The sequence below is a fragment of the Phascolarctos cinereus genome, unplaced genomic scaffold (assembly GCF_003287225.1).
Source record: "Phascolarctos cinereus isolate Bilbo 61053 unplaced genomic scaffold, phaCin_HiC Scaffold_726;HRSCAF=1367, whole genome shotgun sequence".
In the NCBI taxonomy this organism is placed as follows: Eukaryota; Metazoa; Chordata; class Mammalia; order Diprotodontia; family Phascolarctidae; genus Phascolarctos; species Phascolarctos cinereus.
In genome coordinates this window covers 426,237,520-426,264,434 of record NW_027556098.1, presented here as the reverse complement: position 1 = coordinate 426,264,434, position 26,915 = coordinate 426,237,520, and the positions used below count along the sequence as shown (strand labels likewise).

Genomic DNA, 26,915 nt, shown 5'->3' with positions numbered 1-26,915 from the left:
TATTTCCCAAATTAAACTCACAGGCTTCTCAGGGTCGAAAACAGAAAGGAGATTTGTTACGATCATCCCTTTAAGTAAATACAGGAAGGATTGATCTACTCATTGACAAATCAAAGGGCAGTCCCTTTATGAATGCGGATACAGAGACCCAAAAGAAAACAATAATGCAATTGTCCCTTTAAGATTCAAAAAGTCTTTTCCTATACAGCTGTCTGGCATCGTCAATGAAGTCCTCGGTTCCTTGGTATTTGTTCCAGCCATCTCCAGCATAGCATCTCATCTTCTTGTCTCGTTGTAGGAACCAGCTTTCTGTCCCTTCTCCTACAGAAGTCACCTTAGCACGATTTTAAATTACCATTTCTAATCCTTATTACTCCAATCATTTTTACAAACTCAAAATTGGAACCATGGCCATTGTCATGTTTAAGAAATTCACATCAGAACCCAGTGTCTTATACTTTACATTAATCGGTTATTAATTTCCTCACGAGGAGGATGAGATTTCACTAAGGGCTTAAAAACAGGCTCCAGTACATACATAAATATATTACATAATCAATTTTAACACAGTACATATGAGATCTTAAACTTTTAGTCATGTCATGTTTCTTTGATGGCATTTACAAAATAAACCACAAACCATTCTTCTTTTCACATTATTAATTGGAACAAAACTTTAGACAAGTATGATATTAACCAAGTAACAAAATAGCATTCTCACAAGCCCCTGACCTAATTGTCTCCATACCATTATCAAGAATTAAAGGACCCTAATTCATACGGGAACACACACAGGAACACTAGTCCCAGTTCTATAGCAACCTAAGATGTTAGGAATAGTCGTTAACATTTTTAGTGTCTGCCCTCTACTAGGCATTGTGTTAGGCACCTTCCAATCATCCAATAGCAAATTTCAGATCCATACGTTTTCCCAATTTACCTTAGGGCCAAACAGTATAATAAATTCTGAAATTAAGAACATCGCATTTCATTCAATATATTTACCAATTTGAATGAGTTGGGGCTTGTTGGGAAACATCATGGCCTCGGCAGCTGCCGGGCCCAGCCACCGCCAACAAGCTGCCCACCCTCGGCGCAGTCCCCAGCTGCCCGTCAAATACCTTTTGCTTGTGTTCTGGTACACAACACTTTTCCCTTTTATGTGAGGCAGGAAAGACTAGGTGCTACTCAGTCTGCCTTTCTTTTTCATCTGAGGGGAAAAGGTTCCCCTTTTCTTTCTTGTCTTTCCTTCCATATTCAAAACTTAGCCAGAGTTAGAATGGAGAGAGAGAGAGAGAATTAAAAAAAAATTTTTTTCCCCAAAGTTTCCAAACCTTTTACTCCCAAACCCTCTATTCACGCTGTTCTTTCTGCCCATAAACTTTCTTACCTTCCTCCTACCTACTTATCCCTCTGATGGACTTTGATTAAAGTCCCTTTAACACTGCACGTGTCCTTACACAGGAACACTCATTCACACCACACAGACACAAACACAAAACAGACATAGAACAAATTGCAAATCCTCATTTTCTTTTTATCTTTCCCTTTATATTTTGGTAGTTCACCCCAATTACTAAGTCTAGATCCCAGGGGATTGTCAACCACAGAGAACAAAAACAGTTTCACAAACTTGCCTGGAGACAAGGAAAGGTGAGAAGTTTTGCAAGAGCAAGCAGTTCAGGTTGGGGTAGGGCAATTATTTTTGCTTGCTTAAAAAAAAAACAGGGTCTGAGTGGGGGAGGGTTTTGAAAACAATACAAGGAGTATTAACAAGAACTATTTCCCCTTTGAGGAGGCTTCACTTCTGAGAGATCACCTCTCACAGCTGGGTTAGCATGTTTCTCCTGACTTAAATTAGAATGGGGCCCATTTAAAGTCAGATCCAGGAGGACAATTGGGATGTTTGACCCTAAGGGCAGATCTACCCTTACTGTAAAATACACTTAAAATTTGGCATTTAAGGTGAGGTGTCTAGGAGGTTTGTGAATAAGAATTCAATGTAACTGGCTCAGTACTGGGACTGGAAGACTATCTTGTTAATTTCTCTGAGGTCCTGAACTAGTGGGTAGGACCCATCCCCTTTCCAGACTGGCATTCCAGACTTTTCACCGTTTCATGCATGTCTTTCCATGTTTTTTTCTAAGATGATTGAGCTCATCATTTCTCTTGGCACAGTTAGTATTCCATCACAATCCATGCCACAACTTGTTCAGCCATTCCCTAATTGACAGACATCCCTGCAGTTTCCAGTTCTTTGTCACCATAGAGCTGCTATGAACATTTTACAATGTATTGGTTCTTTTCCTTTTTTGCTAATCATCTCTGGAAATGGACCAAATAGGGTATTGCTGGATGAAAGGGTGTAGGTGTTTAATAACTCCTTGAACATACTTCCAGACTGGTCTCCAAAATGTTGGATCATTTCACAATTCCACCAACAATGAATTAGTGTCCCAGTTTTTCCACATCCTCCACAACATTTGTCACTTTCCTCTTCTACCAGTTTAGCCAATAATTTTAATCTGCCTTTCTCTAATCAATAATGATTTAGAGCATTTTCTGTCTGGCTATAAATTGTTTTGATTTCTTCATTGGAAAACTGTTCCTATCCTTTGACTGTTTATCAGTTGGGGCATGACTCGTTCTCATAGATTTGACAAAGCTCTTTATATATTTTATATACAAGATTTTTCTGTTTTCCTTCTGATCCTGGCTATGTTTGTTTTATTTGCACTAACCCCTTTTACGTTAATGTAATTGAAATCATCCATTTTACACTTAGTTTTCCTCTATATCTCTTGTTCATTCATAAATTGTTCACCTATCCATAAGTCTGATAAGTAATGTGTTCCATGTTCTATTTCTTTTTTGTAAAATGTCTCTTTATATCTAGGTTATGTATCCATTTTGACCTTATCTTGGTAAATGGTGTGAGATATCAAATAAGCATAATAATCTTATATTTGGTAAGTGCAAAGACTTAAGATTTTGGGATAAGAATCCATTATTTAGAACAAAAAATTATTATTGATTTTAAATCAAAACATACCCAACTAAATATGTAACAGTTTTAAAACATTGTAACTAGATTTTTACAACTTAATTCATAATTACACTGCCCAGATCAAAAGACGAGTTCATTTTCTAAGGATACAATTACATAACCCTCTAGAATTCATTTTTTTCAAATACACAGCGCTTCTTATAACGTGTTTTTTCCCCAAATGCCCAAAAGAGAATTAGAAGCATAATAATAGCATAAATAATGACCCAATTTTAAAACATGAAGACTTGCCAATAGACATCAATTTGGTTGATTATCTTAGAAAAATCACTTCATCATTTTATCCATGTGACTCTCCAGGTTGACTCCATTCAGACAGTAGAATGGGGCAGTTCTGTAAGAAACAATAGGACGGGGCAGCTAGGTGGTGCAGGGCATGGAGCACCTGCCCTGGATTCAGGAGGACCTGAGTTCAAATCTGGCCTCAGACACATAACACTTACTAGATGAGTGTCCCTGGGCAAGTCACTTAACCCCACTGCCTAGCCAAAAAACAAAAACAACAACAAAGAAACAATAGGACTAGTTATGTTTCCACAGGAAGGACACCTTTACAAAATACCAAGGAGCCCTTAAGAAAATAGCTCGGGCCAAAAGGACCAGCTTGTGAAACCAGGAGGTTGATCATTAGCTGTGTGTGGGACAGAGACCACCCCCTCAAAATAAAAATAAAGACTAGATACCTTGCAAGCAGAAAGGAGTTTATCGCTTTCTCCGGAGAAAGGGTACTGGTCACCATTGCCAGCCAGGAAAGTAGGAGTTGGGAGCTGCACCCTTGGCCTTTTATCCCCTAACTCGATGCCCCCTCCCACTCTCTTGCCCCTTTCTCCTTTGACTGGGTACTCAGGGCGAACATTCTAAACGCGGCAGCTGATACCCCAAAGAAGCAAACGTGCCTATGTTTGGGCTAGATGCATATGTATACTAGGAAGTGAGAGGGACCAGGCACTGAGCTCCCCTACCCATGCTGACATGGTGCTGAGAAATCAAGCTTATTGGGGAAAATGGAAACTTAACTCAAGGCTTTCTGGAGGAATGAAACTTAGGCCTGTGGGAACTGCCCTGCAGGCCCTCTCTCACACTCAGGCAGAGTGCAGGAGAGAGATAGGAGCCTAGCAGGGAGGTACTAATGAGGGAACTCCACTGTGAGCCATCCCTCACCGCTGGAAGAGAAATTCGCATGAACACCGATGAGCCCCTCGAACCAGAACTGTGGCCAGACTGCAAGGTTATATGGAAATAAGGGAGAGAGCAATCCCAAAACAGCTACTAGGGCCGGGGAAATGGAAAACAGAGCAGTGGGAGATGTAATTAGGGGGAGACTCTCCTGGGGAAATCAGGAGCTTGGGATAGGCTATAATCTCTATAGTAGCCAGCCACTGGGGAAACAGGGGAGGGAAATTCTAATGGGGAACAGGGAATAAAAAGGTGTGCGTCTGTCTGACACCTGTGCCTATTCCTAGGCCACCCTCCCTTGTAAGATCACTAATAAAGCTTTCCTGGCTTCAACATCCAGTGGTTTCATTTCTTGGTGAGCAGGGTTCTCACAGTACTGATCCAGTTACATTGAATTCTTACTCCCACACCTCCTAGACACCTCACCTTAAATGCCTAATTTTGAATTATTTTACATTGAGTGTGGATCTGCCCTTAGGGTCAGACATCCCAATTATCCTGCTGGATCTGACTTAAAATGAGCCCCATTCTAATTTGCGTCAGGAGAAACGTGCTAACCCAGCTGACTGCCTTTTGCGACAGCCTCCGTCCTGAAACTAAGCTTGTTTGGCTGTGAATCACTTGCTTGCCTGGAAATCTCCAGATTGCCTCTTCCTTGCTCTCCCCTGGCTATCCAGAAAGTCTCTCATCTTTCCTCCAATAAGAAAGCGGGTGGCAGAGTGATGGGGGGAAGGGGGAGAGGAGCTCTCAGAGACGACCAACCTGGTGGGAGGTGGCCCAGGTGGAATAAGAGCCCTGGGGTGGAGTTTGGAGGCCTGGGAGGGGTCTAGGGCAGGAAGAGGGCTCATCCCAGGGGCCAAGGCATTCCAGGTGGCGGAGGGCAGTGCTTGGGGAGGAGAGGCAGGCAGGGGCTGGAGCTACTGGCCCTGAGTGTGATTGGAGGAAAGGGCCCTTCCTGGGAGCCTCAGAGGCGGGGCAGAGGCTGGGAGGACCCTCCCAGAGTGGGCTGGCTGAAAACAGGAACTTGTGCTCAGAGGGCTCTGCCTTCTTCCCTTACAGCCTTCTTCCTTCCCCAGGAGCTGAGACCTGTCTTCTTTTCCATGTGCTGAGATCTCTCTGCCTTCTTTCCCATGTGCTGAGATCTCTCTGCCTTCTTCGCCGGGAGCTGAGATCTCTCCGCCTTCCGGAAGCCAGCTCTGCGCTTCCAGGTCTCAGGTAGGTCTGAGGCAGCCCCCTCATATTCTGCTCCCCACTTCCTGGCTTCTGCTGGCTGCTCTCTCCATTGGGTCTTATCATCCTCATCTGATCACATGGTGAGTGTCCTCAAGGTCTCCTTAGAGCCACCTTCCCTGGCTACCAGACAAGCTTCCTGCCCCTAACTCTTTCCAGACCCCCAATCACTTCCCAAATGCCCAGGTCACCCTCCCCAGATTTACCATTGCTTCCAAAATTCAGACTTTACGCTGTAGAGACCAAGCAATTCTGCTTTTCATCTTCCCATCAGGACCCAGGTTTCCTGTCTCCCTGCCCCCAGCCTTTGGTTAGAGATTGCGATGTTCTGCCTTCAGGCCAAGCTCCCTGTAAGGGCCAGGTCTCCCATGAGGGATTCCAAGCCTAAGCTCTACCGGAGGGTCCCAGGAATCCTCCCCAGCTCCTAGTTAGACCTCAGCACACAGCCATCCCGCTTTCCCAGGCTCAGTGTCCACCTGGAGCCCTTCTGTCTCTCCAGTGTTGCTGACCTCTCTGCCAGGAACGGGCATAGAATGTCTCCTTCCCAGCCCCTATCTGTGCTCCCCTTCCCCAGGCCTCCTGCTTTCCTGCCCCATCTTCTTTCAGAGCCCTCAGGCCCCTGCCAGGGGGCTGAATCCCAGACTGGATTTCTCTCCCAGCCTCAAGTTTCCCCTAGTCATTCCTGGTGGCTTCCTCCCAGAGCCCTCCCATCCCCAACCTTCCCTCCCTCCTGGGTCAAGCAGTTAGTCTGTTTTCTAGATAATGTGTGGGTGTTAGCTGGGGAAAGGGGGTACAGGGAGGGCAGAGCACTAGTTGTAGGGAGAGCTCTGATTGGGGAGCCATTGAGGCTCTGCCTGGTCTCATCCCATCTGGGATCCCAAGCCCTAAGTGGGACAACGGCCACAGTAGAATTAAAAGTTTGGAGGCTGAGTCGGAGATCAGAAAAGGTTTTATTCTTTCTCATGAGAAAGGGCACAACCCTCATCTGCTCAAGCAGGTGCAACCGGGGAATGCAAAGTCTGTTACTGGAGACCAAAGTTTTACAATCCTAACGACATGCCCTCTCCCCATTCCTGAACCCTTCTTCCCATTGGCTGGGTTTCAGGGTGCACAATCTAAACGCAGCTTTCGAAGTCCCTTAGTACATTAATCTCGTTATTTGGAAATATTTGCCTAGAGACAAAGGCTTGGAAAGACTTTTGATAGCCATTTAGAAGTTCTGCCTAGAGGTGGATAAACAGGCAGGCCCTGGCTGTTAAGCTGTCAGTCTTTGCAATGTTTGTCTTGCTAGAGGAATTGGAGCACAGGTCAGCTCTTGCTTAATGCACAGCAAATGTCTGCAAATTCATCAAGTTTTACTGCTTTGGGAGTACAAGGAGTTTTAGTACTGAGGAAACTTCATCGATCTCACGCAGCCCCTTCTGTGTTTTTGGTTTTCTGAAGGAGGATGGGGGAGAGGAAGGGGGCAGAAAGAAGGAGTAGGAGAGGGAAGTAGCCTTCCTGTTTAGACCATCTTCATTTCCAAACCAGACCCTACCTGGTTTCTCCCTCCCTGTGTAGGTTGGGGTCTCTACCCTGAGGGCAGGGCAGGGTCTTTGTAACACCTGTAGGACCTCACCCTCTGTAAATCCCAGTAGACCAGCCTGCTGCCCAGGAAGATAAGGGAAGGACCTCTGCCCTCTGGGATCCTTCTACCTCCCCAGCTCAGTCTGCAGAGGACCAAGGCCTGACCCAGCAGGGAGCCTGGAGCCAGAGGGAATGGCCCCGGGGAGCCACAGACCCCCAGCCCAGGTGAGTGCACTCTGTCCTCAGACTTGACCCACATCAGCCAAAGAGGCCATTTCCAGAAACACAGGAATGTCTTTGAGGCTGGCCATCCCCTACCTATGGATCATTCCTTTATAAAAATAGGCAGGAGATTGAAAACAGTAGTAACAACACTGCCCTGCTGTCTCTCCTATTGTGTTTTAAAGTGATTCATCACAATTTTGGCATCTGGTTTAGCAACTGCTCCCCGCCCCCCTCCCGTGGTTATTTTTGAAGTTTTCACTCTGGATCCCCGAGTCACAGGGATGACCACATCACTCAGTGCTCTTTGTTCTGCGGGGGTCATTTCTCTGCTCTCTTTCTGCATGCCTCGCACCCTTCCCCCACCCATCCACGGCACTTCTTTGTAGCAGCTGAGGGTCCAGGATGCCTTCTCCCTGAGTCCTGTCTGCACAGGCCTGGAGCAGAGCCCTGAAGGCTCCCCCCAGGGTATCATCAGAGCAGAAATCATCCTGTGGTGCTGCTGACATCTTTGTGCCTCTGCTCACACACGTCTTCTCGGATCCCTCTGCATCCCCTCTGCATCGCTCTCCTTTACCAGCTCTTAGCTTCAGTCCACAAGCGTTTAGAAAGCACCTCCTCTGGGCCGGGCGCTGTTCAGAACTTCGATGGGTACAGAGGAGGGAAAAACCAGGCCCTGCCCTCAGGGAGCCCCCAGTCTGATGGGGAAGACAACAGGTGGGCGGCTGTTGTCCACACAAGCTCCCTACAGCACAGGTGGGCGGCACCCTGACAGGGAAGGCCCTGCCAGTGTCAGGGACCAGGAAAAGCTTGTTTTTAGGTGAGATTTTAGCTGAGAAGGAAGCCAGGAGGCCCAGGTGAGGGGAGGGCATTCCAAGCATGAGAGACAGCCATGAGAATGCACAGGGTCCCAGGGATGGAGTCTGGTCGAGGATCAGCCAGGAGGCCAGTGTCCTAGATGAGAGAGCAGGTGATGGTGAGGGAGGCGTAAGGAGGGCTTTGGGGCTGGTTCCATGGTGTCTGCTATGTGCCACAAGCCTGTCAAATTTAATCTGTTTTCATCTTGTTGCAAGGATTGTCAGGGCCCTTGCTAGTGACAGCTTGAATAAGGCAGCACAGGCTGCAGCCAGACTGGGACACTGTGATTTTTGATCCACTTGCATGTGACCCACCCCATCAGGAGGGCTTCTCTCTCTCTCTCTCTCTCTCTCTCTCTCTCTCTCTCTCTCACACACACACACACACACCCCTGCACGTGAGTGCATGCACACATGTACCTGAGACTTGAAGTACACATTCCTCTGTGTGTGTGTGTGTGGTGTGTGTGTGTGTGTGTGTGTGTACCAAACCCAGAGAGAGTCAAAATAGTTTTCAATGAGACCAGAGAGAGACATTAAGTAGAAAAAGGTACAGAAATGGTGCTTTCCCCCCAAAAGCCTAGCTTCAAGGGTGCACAGGCCCTTGGCAGAGCTGTTTAGCCCAGGCCAAAGAAAGAGTATCTTCTCTAGCTGTTAGTTAATTAGCATTTGTGAAGGGCCTAGGACTTCTCTGATTAGAGAGGACTTAGGAAAAGGGCTGAGTCTGGGGAACTGTTCAAAGTCCTGGGAGTTTTCTCTTCCAACTGGAGAAAGAGGCATACTGAAGGAGACACTCAGTTCTTGTCAAAGAGGCATCAGAATCAAAGGCAAAGAATGATGACAGACACAATGAGTGACTTACTTTTTCCCCAAACTCCACTTTTGACCATTTCCACAACAACCCTATGTGGTTGGTGTCCTTGTTATCTTCATTTCGCAGTTCAGGAAACTGAGGCAAACAGGTTCAGTGACTTACCAACTAGGGTCACATAGCTTGTTAGTGTCTGAGGCTGGATCTGAACTCAGATCTTCATGATCTTCTACCATTTCCTAGCTCCATCAGCATGGTATTAGTGTGCCCATCTTCCCACAACCCCTCCAACATTGACTGGTGCCATTTTTTGGTCATTTTTGTCAATTTTGCTGAGTATGACATAAAGCCTCAGTGTTTTGGTTTACGTTTCTCTTATTAATGGTTTGCAGCATTTTCTCATGTGGTTGGGAATGCTTGGCAGTTCTTTTGAGAATTCTTTGTTCCTATCCTTTGACCATTTATCTGTTGGGGAATGGCTGTTAGTCTTCTGCTTATTAATTGTTTATAGATCTTAGACACCAAACGCTTATCACAGAAATTTCTTACCAAGGTTTTTGTTTTTGTTTCCTATTCAAACACTTTCTTATCCTGGCTGCATAATGTTGTCTGTGCCAAAGAAGCTTTTCAGTTTCATATAATCAAATTTTGTATTTTATTTTTGTAATTCCTTCTATCTCTTGTTGGGTGAAGTATACATGTCTCACCTGTACCTGTGAAAGTTACATGATCTATTTCTCTCCTGATTTTTTAGAGTATAATCTTTAATATTAAGTTCATATATGCATATAGAAGGAGCAGCTATGTGGCACAGGGCATAGAGGCCCAGGCCTGGAGGCAGGAGGACCTAAGTTCAAATTGGGCCTCAGACATTTACTAGCTGTATGACCCTGGGCAAGTCACTTAACCCTGTTTGCCTCAGTTCCTCTTCTGTAAAATGAGCTGGAGAAGAAAACTGCAGAGTACTCCAGTGTGTTTGTCAGGAAAACCCCAAATGGGATGGGACACCAGAAACCAGGACGTGACTGAAACAACTGAAGAAGCACAGTGACATCCCTATGGATGCATTGCAGAGCATGGCGGAAGGTGTTGGTCTGAGCCTCATCTCCTCCCTGACGTCTTTCTAGTTTCTCGGCAGTTTTTTTGTTTTAATCAAATGGCTCGTTTTCCCCAAGGTAGCTCATTGTCCACTTTGTCCACCACTGGGTGACTGAGTTCTATTGTCTCTGCACTAGCCTGGTTTAATCTCTTCCAGTGATTTCTCTCTTTATTGTTCTGTGAGAAATTCATATTTTTGGAGATGTTCCTCTATTCTTTTGGGTTCTCAGTTTCGTTAGCATAACATTGTGCATCATGTGTTCTGATTGTACTTTTTCTTTCTTCTGATTTTGCAGTCATTTTGCCTTGCTCATTTGTTATTTTGTAAATTTAATTTTCTACTCTCTTCTTTTTAATAAGATTGACTAAGAAATTAGCAGTTTTATTAGTGTTTTCAAAAAACCAGCTTTAGTTTTATTTATCATTTCTCTAATTTTCTTTTTTTTCTTTCCAAGGTATCAGTTCCCTTTTAAAATATTCTCTCTTTTGGATTATTGTAGGTTTATTTGTTTGATTTTCTGTTTTGTTAAAGTGCATATTCATTTGATTAATCTATTTTCTTTATTTCTTTCTATTTTCTCGATAGATGTCAGAATATGTTTTCCCCTTGGGAGCTACTTTACTAAATCCCGAAAATTTTGGCATATTGCTTCATCACAATAATTTTCTTTTTACAAATAATCATTTCTGGGATTTGTTATTGGACTTGGTCATTTTTTATTTAATAATATTTTACTTTTTACAATTACATGTAAAGATAGTTTTCAGTATTCATTTCTTGAAACATTTTGAGTTCCAAATTTTTCTCCCTCCATCCCTTCACTCTCCCCTCCCCAAAACATCAAGCAGTCTAATACAGGTTATATATGTGCAGTCATGTCAAACATTTCCACATTACTCATGTTGTGAGAGAAGAACTGGAACAAAAGGAAAAAAATTCCAGTGTCCTTTCCATTATATTTGAAAGTCTTTCTACTGATGGCTTTTAGAACTCACTTAGCCTCAAGGAACTGAAAGTCTAACAGAAGCAGACACCACACAAAAGAATGATAAAGAGGGGTCCAGGGGTCCAGGAGAGGAGAAGGTATCTGATTCAGGAGCATTGTGGAGAAGTCAGTCAGAGAAGTGTCAAAGAAGTTGAGCCAGGTGAGAAATGAGATGTCTCAGATAATCTTTCTCCTTAAATGGTGGTTTGGAGGTCCTGACTCCATCCCATTGTGATGAAGGAAGGATGTGGGAGGCTTGAAAAGGAAACAGGTTTTGAATAGCTTCTGTTGAGTGTAAGTTAGGGAATAAATTAGAGATCAGTTATAGATCAATAAAAGGAATGCCTTCCTATAGTGAGAGCCCACACAATGAATGCTGGTGTGGTGAAGAGGGTCAAGAGACCCTAGTGAGAAAGAAAGATTTCCACATTTTTGGGAATCACAAAAAGTGTCAAAGTTTAATAGATACCTCAATTGTTCCAAAGCAAAATAATAGGACGATGGCAGTAAAGGGTAAAATATAAATAAAAAGTAGATGATAAGTCAAGTGTTTAAAGAAAAGATCGCAATGATAAAAAAAGTGAAAAGACAGTTTTGTGCATATGATAGGGAACTACTCTCAAATATTAGAGTCTCTGATAAAGCGAGTCACATGCTTCTGATGGAAATGGAAGACCATCAAATTCAAAGTCCATTGGCCAAACATGCGTTGTGCATGTAGCAGACTGGAAATATAGATGACTGCTCCCAAGTATCAGGATGTTTTCAGAACTGGCCAACCTCTCCAGTATATGCTCTGTCAGCAGGCCTCTTAACTCATTCTCCTGATTTCTGTTCTCCCAAGTTCCCTGAATTCTAGGGGTGTCCTTAGATCTTTCATTTCTATTGGGGAACCTGACAATGTCTTTCTCATGACTTAGCTCAAATACAACCCACATTTGCTTTTTTTTTTTTAATTGAATTGAGGAACAGTCCTTTCTGCATGACAGTTACTGTTATTTCTATGTAACAAAATATTATAGTTAAGGAATATATGCTATTGTGAAAAAAAAGCAATCATAAAGAAAAGGCATAAGATGCTTTCACCCAGACACACGAAACCCAAAGTAGCTTCAAGCCTTCTATGTAACAAGTGATAACTCACCTTCATTTGGCTGGAAAGTCTCATAGCCCTCAGTTCAATCCAAATTATAATTAATATCTCTTTAGAATCCTTTTCATGTTTTATCTAGGTAAGATTTTGTTTAAACCTCTCAAGAAATTGACTAGATCTTTTCTTTTTTTTCCTCTCTTGATCACACAGAAATTCCCCCAACCCTCAAAATACACTGTACTTCCCAGCTTCTCACAAACTCCCCATAGAATTTTCATTATATCACTTCTGTCAGTTCTGAGAAGGCAAGAATTCCACATATCTTCTTTCTTTTTCCTCCACAGATCCTCCTACCTCACAGATAAAACACACACTTTGTCCTAGAATCCATAGAGAGACACACTCCGTAGTAAGACCTTTCTCACCTTTATTCCAACTGACCACATCAAATGCTTTTCTCAATATTCCATTGGGCTCTTGATGATGATGGTTTGAAGTGTTGACTCTGACACTCCTCAAGGGTACAATGTTTGGGTAAACCCCTTTTTTCTGTGTTTCAGTTTCCTTCTCTCACATAATGAGGGTTAGACTATGGGAATTCTGGAGTCTCTTTCAGCTCTAAATCTTGTGACTTTTGATGGTTTAGGAGGTGGTGACATTCCAGGATGTGGCTGTGGACTTCACCCCCAGAGGAGTGGGGCTTCTTGGACCATCCCCAGAAGGAGCTGTACAAGGAGGTCATGCTGGAGAATGCCCAGAACCTGCTCTTCCTGGGTAAGGACACTTCCCCTGGCTGCTTTGAGTCTGCAATCCAAGGGAATAATTTCATTTCTGAGTGTGCAAGGCTGGAAGCATTAATCATTTCCTAGAAGGGAAAAGTGCTGGTCTCTTGTGTCCAAGAGACAGGGTCCCCTGCTGCCTGGTTTTCCTAGAAAAGGTCAGTACACTGTGTGAAGAGAACTGGGAGGTTTCCTGGTTGCTCCTGAAGCTGTCTCTTGCCAAATCAAGGTAGCTTGACATTAAAGATCAGGTCAGTGTCGAAGCCTCTGCGATGTGAGAGTAATCTCACAGTATGTAGTCCAGCCTCTCCCTCGACATAGATTTTGTCTGCCAAATCTCTGGAAACTGCTCACATGGCTTTTCCTTGTGACCCCTGCCTCATTGGGATGGCCCTACTGTATGGAACGTTCTTCTTACGAAGTCTCAATTTGTAGCTCACAGCTCCTTCATGTGCCTGGTATAGCATGTTTGTCCTGAATCTTCCGTTACAGTGCCCCTATTCCAGCAGAGATGGTGGGAAAGACAGGAAGGGAATAAGCCTTTCCATTCACCTGCTGTTCACCAGCTGTTCTGCTAAGTGCTTCCTTTATGATATTATGTCTTCAGGTGATATTATTATCCCCATTTGACATTTGAGTAAACTGAAGCAAACAGAGGTTAAGTGACTTTCCAGAGGCACACAGCTAGTAAGGCTGGATTTACACCCTGCCATTCTTGACTCCGGGCCCAGGGCTCTCTCCACTGCAATGCCAGCTGCCTCAAATTTCTGCATAATGGAAACTTTGTAGTGACTCCATCCTTCTATGAAGAAGGTGCACCAGGACCCAATTTTCTGATTCCTAATTGGCTCCGTGATCTTCTCCCCCACCTCTTCCCAAAGCTCCCAAAATTAAATGCTGTGGAAACCTTGCTTAAGGAGTCCTGGGAACCATCCTGCGGTCCTTGCTTGCAAGCCCTTGTCAATGGCAGGAATAACAGACTGGCCACGAGTCAGAATTTGGACTAAGTAAGGTTCATTGAGCTCCCCAGAAGGAGAATCTCAACAGAAGAGGCAAAGACTCCCTGAATGAACACTAACAAGGTGTTCGTAGGTTTCAGGGAGTGAGGAGCAGGGTAGGGGACAGGGCCAAAGTGGGTTCCTCAAGGTTCCTTTTGTTGGAGCTCAAGGCTGATCTGGCACATCCTATTTTGGGTTACTGGCATTACAGGCATTACTGAGAGAATAATACAGATATGTGTGAACGTGATGGAGTGATTCTCAGAATTCAGTAGCTTTATATGTATACTGTTTTCCCTAAAGAAAAATAAATTACAAGTTTATCCCCATGCCTAGGGCTGCCAGTTCCCAGAGAAGATTTGATCTCTTATTTGGAGGAAAGGGAAGCACCATGGCTGCTGGAGCAAGAAGACCTGAGGAGCTGCTGTCCAGGTGAGTGAGGTGAAGCAGGTAGATGAGAGTTGTGATTCCAAGAGGCTTCTAGGTGTGGTGGTGAAGCAAGTGGTAGGCTTGGGGGCAAGAAGACTGACTTGGAATTCTTTTTTAGACACTTTTTAGCAGTGGGATCCTGGACAAGTTACTGAACCACTGAACCTCATTTTCCCCATCTGTATAATGAGGGACTTGGACACTATTGCCCTTAAGTTCTCTTCCAGTGATAAATCTGTGATCCTATAAAAAGTCATTATTTGGAATTTGGAGGCAGGAACTCCCCTGAAAGTGCAAAAAGAGGTTAGATTTTTCCAATATGGGTTCTTTCTTAGACTTTCTTCAAGTCAATGAACAATTATTAAGTGTCTGCTATGTGCCAGACCCTCTGGTAACCATCAGGGACCTAAAGAGATACAAGGAACATCCCCTGCTCTCCTGGAGCTCACAGACTTGGGGGCCGACAACATGCTGACCACAATGGAGAACCCTGTTATGGACAGGACAAATTGGAGCTCATTGAGAGGGAAGTCTCTACAGTGAAGGAGGACTAGAAAGGCTTATTGTGGAAGGGGAGCTCTAGCTGGGGCTTCAGGGAAGCCAGGGTGAGCATTCCAGGTACAGGGATGGTGAGGAAAGCCTGTGGAGTCAGGTGATGGAGTGTCCTGTTCACAGAAGAGAAGGGAGGCTAATAGCATTTCATTATAGCATGCTTGGTGGGGATATAAGGTGAATGAAAACTAGAAGAGTAGGAGAGGGGTTGGTAAAGAAACAGCAGGGGATTAAGGCCCTAGAGGGGATTTTATATTTGATCCATTTCCTAGGGGGATGTAGCAGGGTGTTGAGAACATGGTGACATGGTCAGTCAAAACTTTAGGAAGATGAACTTTGACAAGTGGGTGCGGGAATGCCTGGAGCGGGGGGAGACTTGAGGCAGCTGGGCCAAGCAGCAGGTTCTGGCACTACCTCAGGTGTGAGGTGATTGGAGCCTCAACCAAGACAGTGGCAGTGTTGGGAGAGATGGGGGTGAATGGGAGAGATGTTACCTCAGTGGAATCACAGGACTTTGCCGGAGATTGAATATGGGGGTCAGGAGCATGAATGTATAAGAGTCAGAGAAAGGTGCGTGACGCTTCATTTGTGAGTCAGCACTATTGGGAGGATGCCTTGGAGACCATTAGGAAAGGATTGAGATGGGACGGTTGGGGAAAAGAGAATGAGTTTAGTTTGGTGAATAAGGATAGGAGTATCAGAGAGAGAGAGAGAGAAGTCAAGAAGGATGAGGATACGTAAATGGGCAGTGAATTTAGCAACTTTGAGAGTTTTGGCAATTTTGGAGAGGAGTTTCCATTGAAGAATGAAACTGGGAGCTAGACTGCAGAGTATTTCAGAGAAAGCAAAAGGAAGGAGTTTGAGACAGCTTTTGTAAATGGGCATGTCTAGTTCTTTAGTCATGACATGGAAGAAAGAAATTAGAAAATATCTCTTGGATTGAATGAATCAAGTGTATTTTGATGATTGGAAAGAAATGGTTTTATTTGTGGCAATAGGGAAGCAGACAATGCGGGAGAGACTGAAAAGTAAAGAAATAATGGGAACGCTGGAGAGGCAGTATACCAAGGTAAATGGCTTACTGGAATGGGATGGTTTACACATGAATAGGAGTTTGCTTTAGCAAGCAGAGAGAGGACTATTTCATCTGCTACTGAGGTCAAAAATGAAAAAAAGGACATCTCATTTATGGGAGATGAGTAGGATATGAGAGCTGTTTAGTATCCGTTTTTTTGAAATTAAATATAAGGTAAATTTCTCTGGTGAGAAGGTGAGTGGTTGGTGGAGAGTGGGAGCAGAGAATAAGGGAGGGTTGGGGAAGACTGAAAAAGATTGGAAAAGCTGCTGTGGTGAATATGATACGGAGTCACTCATGTGGTTCTTCACTCATTTCTGTTGTTTCTGACTCTTCACGATCCAATTTGGGGTTTTCTTGCCAAAGATACTGGAGTGGTTTGCCATTTCCTTTTCACTTTTACAAGTGAGGAAACTGAGGCCAACAGGCCTAAGTAACTTGCCCAGGGTCACACAGCGAGGAAGTGTGTGAGGCTGGATTTGAACCCGAGTCTTCCTGACCAGGACTCTATCCACTGTACCACCTTGCAGCCCAAAGGAGTCAGTTAGGGAGATGTCTTAGGATGGCCTTGCCACAGTGAGGGTCACACTGAGATTAAGTAGCCTGAATGTGAAGTGGACCCAGGCAGTCTGGTTTTTAATTTTCTCTCTGTCCATTCAGCAGCATCTATGTAGTAGCAAAGGTTAGGCTCCTCCTTTGAATTAATCCAAGGCTGTGCTTTACATGAATCATCCACCTGCGTCCCTCCCCTGATGTCTGAGGCTCAATCCTTGGCCCGTTCTCGGATAATCGTTGGCCAGATGCATTGAGTTGACAGCCACACTCTGTTTGGAGAAATAGGAGGTAGAAACTCCCAGCTGTCCCGTAGAATGAGATGCTTCAGGAGCCTGGAAAGAAGTCTCTGTGATCTTCACTGTCGATCTGATCAGGTTCCAGCATGGTTAGAACTAGACAAAAAGGCCACTCAATATAGGAGATAAAATGCAGGAAAGAGCTAGAAACAGGGCTGAGGCCAGAACCCGCATTTGTCAACTAAGAGACCAGAATACAGGGCTTGAGGTAGAGCCTGGGGCCTGCTGTCAGCCCTGGGCCAGTCATCAGGGAAAGCCTGAGGCTGGGAGACAAAATCCAATCTCAGATTCTATAATTATATAGTCTATTCTATAATTCTGTATATTGTATAATTGTACAGTCGATATGACACTAAAATTTTGGCTAAAAACAAATTAAATAACACAATACAACATAACAACACAACATGACACAACATAACATGACATGACACAACACAACCTGACACAGCACAACACAACACAACATAACAATGAGGTAGAAAAGAATGCTTGAGGCAGATGGAGCAAGCAGGCTCCAGGCTGAGAGATGTGAGAGAAGATGCAGGATGTGGCCAGCCAGAAGAGTGATCCAAGAAAATGATACAGTGAAGCCCCTCTGTGGACTTAGCTGTGTGCTTTCACAAAGCACCCCCTCCCCTTTTCTATTCTCCTTGCTTTCTCTCTCTGATATCCCTGATACCCCTCCTCCCATTCTCTTGTCTCCCTTCCCTCTATTCTGAAAACTTGTATTTAAACCAGGTCTTTACCCTGGCCAATTGCTCTGCCTCCTATGAAGGCAGGGTCACTGGTTCCTTTAGGGAGCAGGGCTATGCCCTAGACTCTGCCCCTGATAGGGGAATAGGGCCCACCAAGGCTCTGCCTCCCTCTGCCTCACAGGGAGCAGGCCCTCCTGGGTGCATCATCCCAATAAATGGCTTTCTTCAACTTGGAGAACTGTCTGAGTGAATTTCTTTTCTGACAGTAGGACCCACCCGTCTATTCCTCCATCATTTCAGATGGCACCCAAAATTCTTGGGGTGCCCCTGAACTCATCATTAACGTAACGTAACATAGTCCCATTATTCAAGATAGTGTCCAGTTCAAGGCACCTTGTCCTTGGCATTCATAAACAGAAGAACGCCCCTGGTCAGCTTCATCTGAGCCTTGTGATTGCTGATACACACAAGAAGGGGCATGTTGGGTTCACTCAGAGAGCAAAGAAAAGCATGTCTGTTATGCCAGAGCACACAAGGCATTATGATAGGTGAAGCTAAGAGTGGGACAAAATGTGTGGATTTTTTTTTTTAGGCAATTGGGGTTAAGTGACTTACCCAGGGGCACACAGCTAGTGTCAAGTGTCAATCTGAGGCTGGATTTGAATGCAGGTCCTCCTGACTTCAGGGCCGAAGCTCTATCCACTGCACCATCCAGCTGCCCCCTCACACTGTTTTTCTAAAGGTACAATTGCATGCCCCTCTAGAAATCATTTTTTCAAATTAAGAGCATAATTTATAGGTTGGTTTTCCCCAAGTCCACAGTTGAGCAAAATTTGAAGCATAACAACAGCATAAACAAAGTTACAATGTTAATACATGAAACAAAGTTGCCAGTCAAATAACATCAATTCAGTTTATTATCTTAGATATTGTGGAAAATGTAGTCTCTTGGTAATGTGTATCTTGGAGACTCAGAGCTCCATCCTGCAAGCCTTCTACTTCAAAGTTCTTCAGAAGGGCTTCACTGATAATGAGATTGTCTTGTCTTGGTCGAACCCTACCCAAATCTGAATTGATTTTATCTTATTCAGGCTTAGGTGGAGACAAATTCTCCTGCCTAGAGAGAAGGAAGCTAGGAGTGGTCTGGAATGATGGCAGGTTGATAGGAAGTTGAAAGAGTATATAATACTACACCTCAAAATCCTAAACCAAGCCAGTTTGGAATATCTGCCATGCAATGCATGTCAAGCTAGCTGGAGAAAAATTAACCAAGGCACACATAGCCCAATTTTGTCTCTCTTTTTTAGAACAAGATGTTTCAATTTGTGGTTCATGGGGTTCAGTGTTCACAATATAAAAACCCGCTTTATCCATTTATCTGTTTGACCCAGTAAACTGATTGCATTCAGAGAGTACAATAGGGTAATTCTGATCCAGTTACCTTTAATTCTTATTCAGACAGCTCCTCAGGCCAAATTTTAAGTGTATTTTACATTGAGGGTGGATCTGCCCTTAGGGTCAAACATCCCAATTGTGTTCCTGGATCTGACTTTAAATGAGCCCCATTCTAATTTAAGTCAGGAGAAAAGTGCTAACAACCCAGCCTTTTGTGACAGCCTCCATTCTCAAACTAAGCTGGTTTGGCTGTGAATCACTTACTTGCCTGGAAATCTCCTGGTCTCCTCTTCCTTCCCAGGTTCCCCCTCCCACCTCTTAAAGTCTGGAATCTTTCCTGAGCAAGGAATCTGGTGGCAGAGTGATGGGGGAGGAGGAGCTCTCAGAGATGACCAGTCTGGTAGGTGGTGGCCCAGGTGAATAAGAGCCCTGGGGTGGAGTTTGGAGGCCTGTGACAGGTCTCCGGCAGGAGAAGGCTCATCTCAGGGGCCAAGGGATTGCAGGTGATGGAGGGCAGGGCTTGGGGAGGAGAGTGAGACAGGGTCCTGACCTCCTGGCCCAGGGTGTGATTGGAGGAAAGGGCCCTTCCTGGGGTCCTCAGAGGTTGGGCACAGGCTGGGAGGTCCCTCCCAGTGTAAGCTGGCTGAAAATAGGGACTTGTGCTGAGATCTCTCTACCCTTGGAATTGGGATCTCCCTGCCTTCCTCCGTCAGAGTTGAGATCACAGCTGCCTCCTCTTGGACCTGAGATCTCTGCTCTCTGGACACCAGCTCTGTGGGTGCAGGTCCCTCCTAGGTCTGAGCCAGCCCCTCACAGATCTGCTGCCTGTTTAGGCCATTGGATGTCAGCCTCTTCTCTGACCCTGTGCTATGTGACCCCCAGGTCCGCTGGAGCAATTCTCCTGCCCAGGCCTGGCTACTAGACAAGCTTTCAGCTGCTCTCTTCTGCAGACTCCCAAACACTTCCCAAATGTTCAGAGTCCCTCTCTTTAGATTTAAGATTGGGTCACCCTTTCCCAAAATTCAGACCTTACCCACAGGGACCCTGGAATCCTATCTCCCTGCCTCCAGATTTTGTTTAGAGATTGAGTTGTTCTCCCTTCCAACCAAGCCCAAGTAAGGATGGAAAGTTCTGCCTGGGGGCAACTGGGTGACACAATGGATTGAGCTCTGGCCCTGAAGTCAGGAGGACCTGAGTTCAAATCCGGCCTCAGACCAAACACTTGACACTTACTAGCTGTGTGACCCTGGGCAAGTCACTTAACCCCAATTGCCTAATAATGATAATAATAATAAAAATGTATATACTGAAACTGAAAAATATTTCATTGGTAAGAAAAGCTGTCATCTCAGCCTTCACTGAATCATAATCTTGTTACTGATGGTGGCTCTAGACAAGTGTTGATGGCTGCTGACTGATCAGGGTGGTGGCTGCTCAAAGTTGGCAGTGACTGCGGCAATTTCTCAAAACCAGGCTACAGTGAAGTTTGCCTCATTGATTGACTCTTCTTTTCACTTGAACTTATAGCCCCATTGTAGGGTTATTAATTGGCCTAGTTTGTGTATTGTTGTGTCTCAGGGAATGGGTAGACCTGAAGAGAGGGAAAGAACAGGTCAATATACAATAATGAAATAATTTTTCTTTAAAAAAAAAGAAAACTAAGGAAAGTGCAATAGAGAATGGCCATCTCATACTGTGGACAGAGCATGCCCACTTGCAGGGTTGGAGTTCTAACCTGAGCTGCACAGATGTTGGGCAGGTCACCCAGACATTCTGAGCTCATGGCCTGAGCTGTTAATGTAATGAGAATGCTGGGCCTGCCAGTGTCATAGGGTTTTGTGAAGATCCAATGTGATTGTGTGTGAAGCTCTTTGTAAATGAAGCATCCCTCAACAGCATGGTAGATAAGCCCCCCCCAAAAAATTAAGAAAATAACACCTTAAAAAACAAATGGTAAAAGAGGTCCAAAAAGCCAATGAGGAGAAGAATGCCTTAAAAAGCAGAATTGGCCAAATGGAAAAGGAGATCCAAAGGCTCACTGAAGAAAATAATTCCTTAAACATTAGAATGGAGCAAATGGAAGCTAATGACTTCATGAAAAATCAGAAACAATAAAATGAAACCAAAAGAACAAAAAAAAAATAGAACACAATGTGAAACATCTTATTGGAAAAACAATTCACCTGGAAAATGGGTCCAGGAGAGATAATCTAACAATTGTTAGACTACCTGAAAGCCATGATCAAAAAAAGGGCCTAGACATCATCTTTCAAGAAATTATCAAGGAAAACTGCCCCAATATTCTAGAACCAGAGGGTTAAATAGACATTAAAAGAATCTGCCAATCACCTCCTGAAAGAGATCCCAAAATGAAAATTGTGAGGAATTTTATAGCCAAATTCCAGAATTCTCTGGTCAAAAAGAAAATACTGCAAGTAGCCAGAAAGAAATAATTCAAGTATGACAGAGTCACTGTCAGGATAACACAAGATTTAGCAGCTTCTACATTAAAGGAACAAAGGGCTTGGAATATAATATTCCAGAGGGCAAAGGAGCTACGATTACTAGCAAGAATCACCAACCTAGCAAAATTTAGTGTAGTCCTTTAGGGGGGAAATGGATATTCCATGAGATAGAGGGCTTTCAAGCATTCTTGATGAAAAGACTAGTGCTGAATAGAAAATTTAACTTTTAAATACAAGACTCAAGAGAAGGATAAAAAGATAAACAGGAAAGGGAAATTATAAGGGACTTAATAAGATTAAACTGTTTACATTCCTACATGGGAAGATGATATTTGCAACTCATAAGACCTTTCTCATTAGTGTAGTTAGAAGGAATTTATACAAACAGCACAGGTGTGAGTTGAAAGTGAAGGGATGATATCTAAAAAAAATGAAATTAAAGGGTGAGAGAGGAATACATTGGGAGAAAGGGAAAGGTAGAATGGGGTAAATTATCTTATATAAAAGAGTCAAGAAAAAGTTTTTACAATGGAGGGGAAAGGAAGGAGGTGAGGGGGAGTAAGTGAACCTTACTTTCACCAAAATTGGCTCAAAGAGAGAATAATATACATACTCAATTGGGTATAGAAATCTATCTTATCCTACAAGAAAATAGGGGAAGAGGGTAAGAGAAGGGAGGGTGATAGAAAGGAGGGCTGATTGAGGGAAGGGAAGGTCAGAAGCAAAACACTTTTGAGGAGGGACAGGGTAAAAGAGAGAGAAAATAGAATAAATGGGGGAAGGGTGATGGGATGGAAGGAAATACGATTAGCAATAGTAACTGAAAAAAATTCTGCAGCAAATTTCTCTGATAAAGGCCTCATTTCTCAAACATTGAGAACTGAGTCAGATCTATAAAAATACGAGCCGTTCCCCAACTGATAAATGATCAAAAGATGTGATCCCTTTTCAGGTGATATACCTATGATATAGAAATATGAAAAAATACTCTAACTCACTACTGATTGGAGGAATGCAAATTAAGACAATTCTGAGGTACTACCTCATACCTATTAGATTAGCTAATAGGACAGAAAAGGTAAATGACAAATGCTGGAGGGGATGTGGGGAAAATAAGGCAGTAATGCATTGCTGGTGGACTTGTGAACTGATTCAACCACTCTGTAGAACAATTGGGAACTATGTCTAAAGGGCTGCTAAACCATGCATACCCTTGCCTTAGCAATACCACTACTATGTCTATATCCCAAAAGAGATTTATAAAAAGGGAAAGGACTTATGTGTACAAAAATATTTATAGCAGCTCATTTCTGGGGAGCAAAGACTGTCCATCAGTTGGGGAATGGCTGAACAAGTTGTAACATGTGATTATGATGGAATACTATTGTACTATAAGAAATGATGAGTAGGATGCTCTGAAAAATCTGGAAAGATTTACATAGGCTGATGCAAAGTTAAATGTACTGTGTAAGAAGTAATGGCAATATTGTAGGATGATCAGCTGTGAATGTCTTAGCTATTCTCAGCAATATAATGATGCAAGACAACTCTGAAGATCTTATAATGAAAAATGCTGTGCATCCCCAGAAAAAGAACTGATGGAGTCTCAATACAGATTGAAGCAAAAACTTCTTTCACTTCATTTTTCTAGATTTTTTTTTTTGGTCTATGTTCTTTCGCAACACAACCATTATGGATATGTTTTGCATGATTACACATGCATAACCTATATTGAACCACTTGCCTTCTCAGTGAGGGGGGAATGGTGAGGGAGCAACAGAGAGAATTTGGAACTGTTTTATAGACGAATATTAAAAATTGTTTTTACATGTAACTGAGGGGGAAAAAAATAAATGAAGCATCCCTCAGATGTGAACTAACTGAATTTTCAAGTGACTGATTCTGTCCATTGAACTTTGCAGACTTTTCTCTTAGACTAGGGAAGTACAATGTAGATCCTGCTTTCTCAGTAGTTTACTCTCTGGCAATGGCGGGAAGGGATTACAATTATATATGTGTATACATGTGTCTTTATATATGTTTTATTGCTTCCTGCAGGAGGAGAGATTAGACCTGAAATGAAAGAAACTACTGCAAAGCTAAGCATTTCTGTGAAAGAAACTCAAGAGAAAAGTTTCATGAGGGATGGTCCTTGTGACTTCACTGAGAGACAAATCTGTGCTGCGTTTCACAGAATCCACAGAGAAGAAAAACCTTATGATTGTCTTCATGGTGGGAAAGTGTTGAGTCAACAGTCATCCCTTATTTACCATCAAAAAATTAATGCTGTTGTGAAACTACATGAGTGTCATGAATGTGGCAAAACTTGTAGTGAACACTCATCCTTCGTTATACATGGGAGAATTCTCATTGGCAGGAAATCTTATGAATGTAATCAGTGTGGGAAGGCTTTCAGGTATAAAAGCCATATTAGTCTACAGCAGAGAAACCACACTGGAAAGAAACCTTATAGATGTAATCAGTGTGGAAAAGCTTTCACAGAGAGCTCCAAACTTACTGAACATCAAAGACTGCACACTGGAGAGAAACCTCATGAATGTAATCAGTGTGGAAAGGCTCTCACACGGAAATCTGGCCTCATTAAGCATCAAAGAGTCCATACTGGAGAGAAACCTTATGAATGTAATCAGTGTGGAAAGGCTTTCACACGGAGCTCCAATCTTATTAAACATCAGGGAATCCACACTGGAGAGAAACCTTATGAATGTAATCAGTGTGGAAAGGCTTTCAGGTGTAAAAGTGACCTTAGTGTACATCAGAGAATCCACACTGGAGAGAAACCTTATAAATGTAATCAGTGTGAAAAGACTTTCACACACAGCTCCAGCCTTATTAACCATCAGAGAATTCACAATGGAGAGAAACCTTATGAATGTAATCAGTGTGGAAAGGCTTTCACACAGAGTTCCAAACTTATGAACCATCAGAGAATTCACACTGGAGAGAAACCTTATGAATGTAATCAGTGTGGGAAAGCTTTCACAGAGAGCTCCAAACTTACTCAACATCAAAGACTGCATACTGGAGAGAAACTTTATGAATGTAATCAGTGTGGAAAGGCTTTCACAGGGAGGTCCAGCCTTATTAAACATCAAAGACTCCATACTGGAGAGAAACCTTATAAATGTAATCATTGTGGTAAGGCTTTCAGGTGTAAAAGCCATGTTAGTCTACACCAGAGAATCCACACTGGAGAGAAACCTTACGAATGTAATCAGTGTGGAAAGGCATTCACACGGAGTTCCAGCCTTATTAAACATCAAAGAGTCCACACTGGAGAGAAACCTTATGAATGTAATCAGTGTGGAAAAGCTTTCACAGAGAGCTCCAAACTTACTCAACATCAAAGACTGCACACTGGAGAGAAACCTTATAAATGTAATCAGTGCAGAAAGGCATTCACACGGAGTTCCAGCCTTATTAAACATCAAAGAGTCCACACTGGAGCGGAACCTTTTGAATGTAATCAGTGTGGAATGGCTTTCAGATGTAAAAGCCATCTTAGTCTACATCAGAAATTCCACATTGGAGAGAAACCTTATGAATATAATTAGTGTGGAAAAGCTTTAAGATGTAAAAGTGATCTTAGTCTACATCAGAGAATGCACACTGGAGAGAAACCATATGAATGTGATCAATGTGGAAAAGCTTTCTGACTGAACTGGAAACTTGCTCTACATGAGATAATCCACAGTGTAATTAATGTGACAAGGCTTTTCCCACTGAGCTCAAATCTTGTTCAACGTCAGAGAATCCATACTGGAGAAATCTTATGAGTGTTTAGAATGTGATGAAACTTTATGTACACCACCTCCTTTCCCAACAAATCTGATGAATGAAAAGGCCATTTCTAGGTAATCATTTCCTTAATTCTGGCTAGTCAACATTTAATAAAAGAATGGTCATTTAGCTATCTCTTGTAAACCAAAGATGAATTTTGGATGCTTCTCAACACTTATATGCCCTTAGATAGGTAGGTGTTACTAACACGTACAAGTGAAGCCTAAGTGGTTAAAAATTATTGAGAATTAATATTGTAAGCAGAGGTGGACTTACTCTAATTAGGAGCTGAGGGACTGGACTCATCACTCAATTTTGGACAAATACCCTTATCTCTTCCTAGGCCACTCATGCCTCAGGCAATGTAGAAAAAAGGGGAAACCTACTTCCCCTCAGACCTTTCTGACTAAAACACAATGGACCAGCATTTACCCCAAGACTAAAGTCTCTTTATCTTTTGGTTAGATCCAAATTTTCTCAGTTGGGTAAATCTCCCCCAAGATTTCATATCCTCATCATCCCTGCCCTTCAGAGACTGGCTGAATCACCTACAGGGGCTGATTTTTGAATGAAAATAGAAACTGGGCATTGTGGAGCTGAGGCCTAAATAAATAAGTGGTTGTTAATATGAGAAAAATCATAATTGCATTCACATCAGAGAATCCGTTCTGGAGGATATACCTTGTTAATATAATCAATACAAAAAAGCATTCATATCTTATTTCCCATCACAGAATTCTTATGAGATTGAAATCATATTCCTATAATGAATGTGGAAAGACATTCAGATGCTCTATAGAGCTTCTTAGACTCCAGAAAATTCATCTTAGGAACAAACCCTACAAGGACTCAATGTGGGAATGCTTTCAGCAGAGATCTCCTGTTCCTTTACATCAGGGATTCATGATGGAGAGAAGACTTATGAAAGTGCTCAATGAGGACCTGCCTTTCCCTGGAAGATGCAGGTCACTCAACATTACAATATTCACACTGGAAGGAATCCTCATAAAAGCAGTAATTGTGGGAAGGCCTTCAACTGGAGCTCATACATGTGCATATATTGGAGAAATCTTCCTGGAGATAAATCTGATGGATTTGATTAATGACAGAAGACCTTTGCCTGCAGCACAGATCTCATGAGACATCACAAATATCTTATCTCTCCTTGCTATTCTCTGGAATTCTGCATTCATTTGGGTATATGTTTTCCCTTTTCCTTTCCTTCTTTCCTTAGCTATTTCTAAGGCCTCATCAGACAGCCGTTATGCTTTCTTGCTCTTCTTTTTCTTTTGAATATTTTTTGTTGCTGCCTTCTGTACAATATTACAAACCTCTGTCCACAGTACTTCAGTCACTCTATCAGATCTAATCCCCTAAATCTATTCATCACTTCCACTTCATATCCATAAGCAATGCTGTTTAGGGCATATCCACTAAAACCTTATATTTACTATTTCCTGTAAGAGTTCGATATAAATTTCTTTATTTCACAAATGTCTTTGAATAATATTTTCAATCAGACAAGTTGCAACTTGGAAGGTGTTGAACATAATGTAATACATGAAATTAATTCAAAGTTGGGCTTTTTTCTCTGAAGAAAAGTGTGGGTGTTTGCTCCAACGCCTGACAAATGCCATCTTTGATTTGGTTTTTCATCAAGTTAATTTAATAGAATACTAACAACAAAACAATAATAATTAGCATTTATATAGTGCCTATTATGTGGTAGTTACTGGGCTTAGTGATTTATAGACATTATCTCATTT

At 42.9% G+C, this 26,915-nt stretch overlaps 1 protein-coding gene across 1 annotated transcript; it reads left to right on the top strand.

The window, feature by feature from the left end:
* Positions 1-5,470: 5,470 nt before the first annotated feature.
* Positions 5,471-26,643, top strand: LOC110197767 (uncharacterized). Its single transcript, XM_078146454.1, is given in 5 exon segments — positions 5,471-7,264; positions 12,753-12,791; positions 12,793-12,880; positions 14,220-14,315; positions 23,407-26,643. Coding segments are annotated over 5 exon segments (1,875 nt in total). The 5' UTR covers positions 5,471-7,231; the 3' UTR covers positions 25,026-26,643.
* The last annotated feature ends 272 nt before the right edge of the window (positions 26,644-26,915 follow it).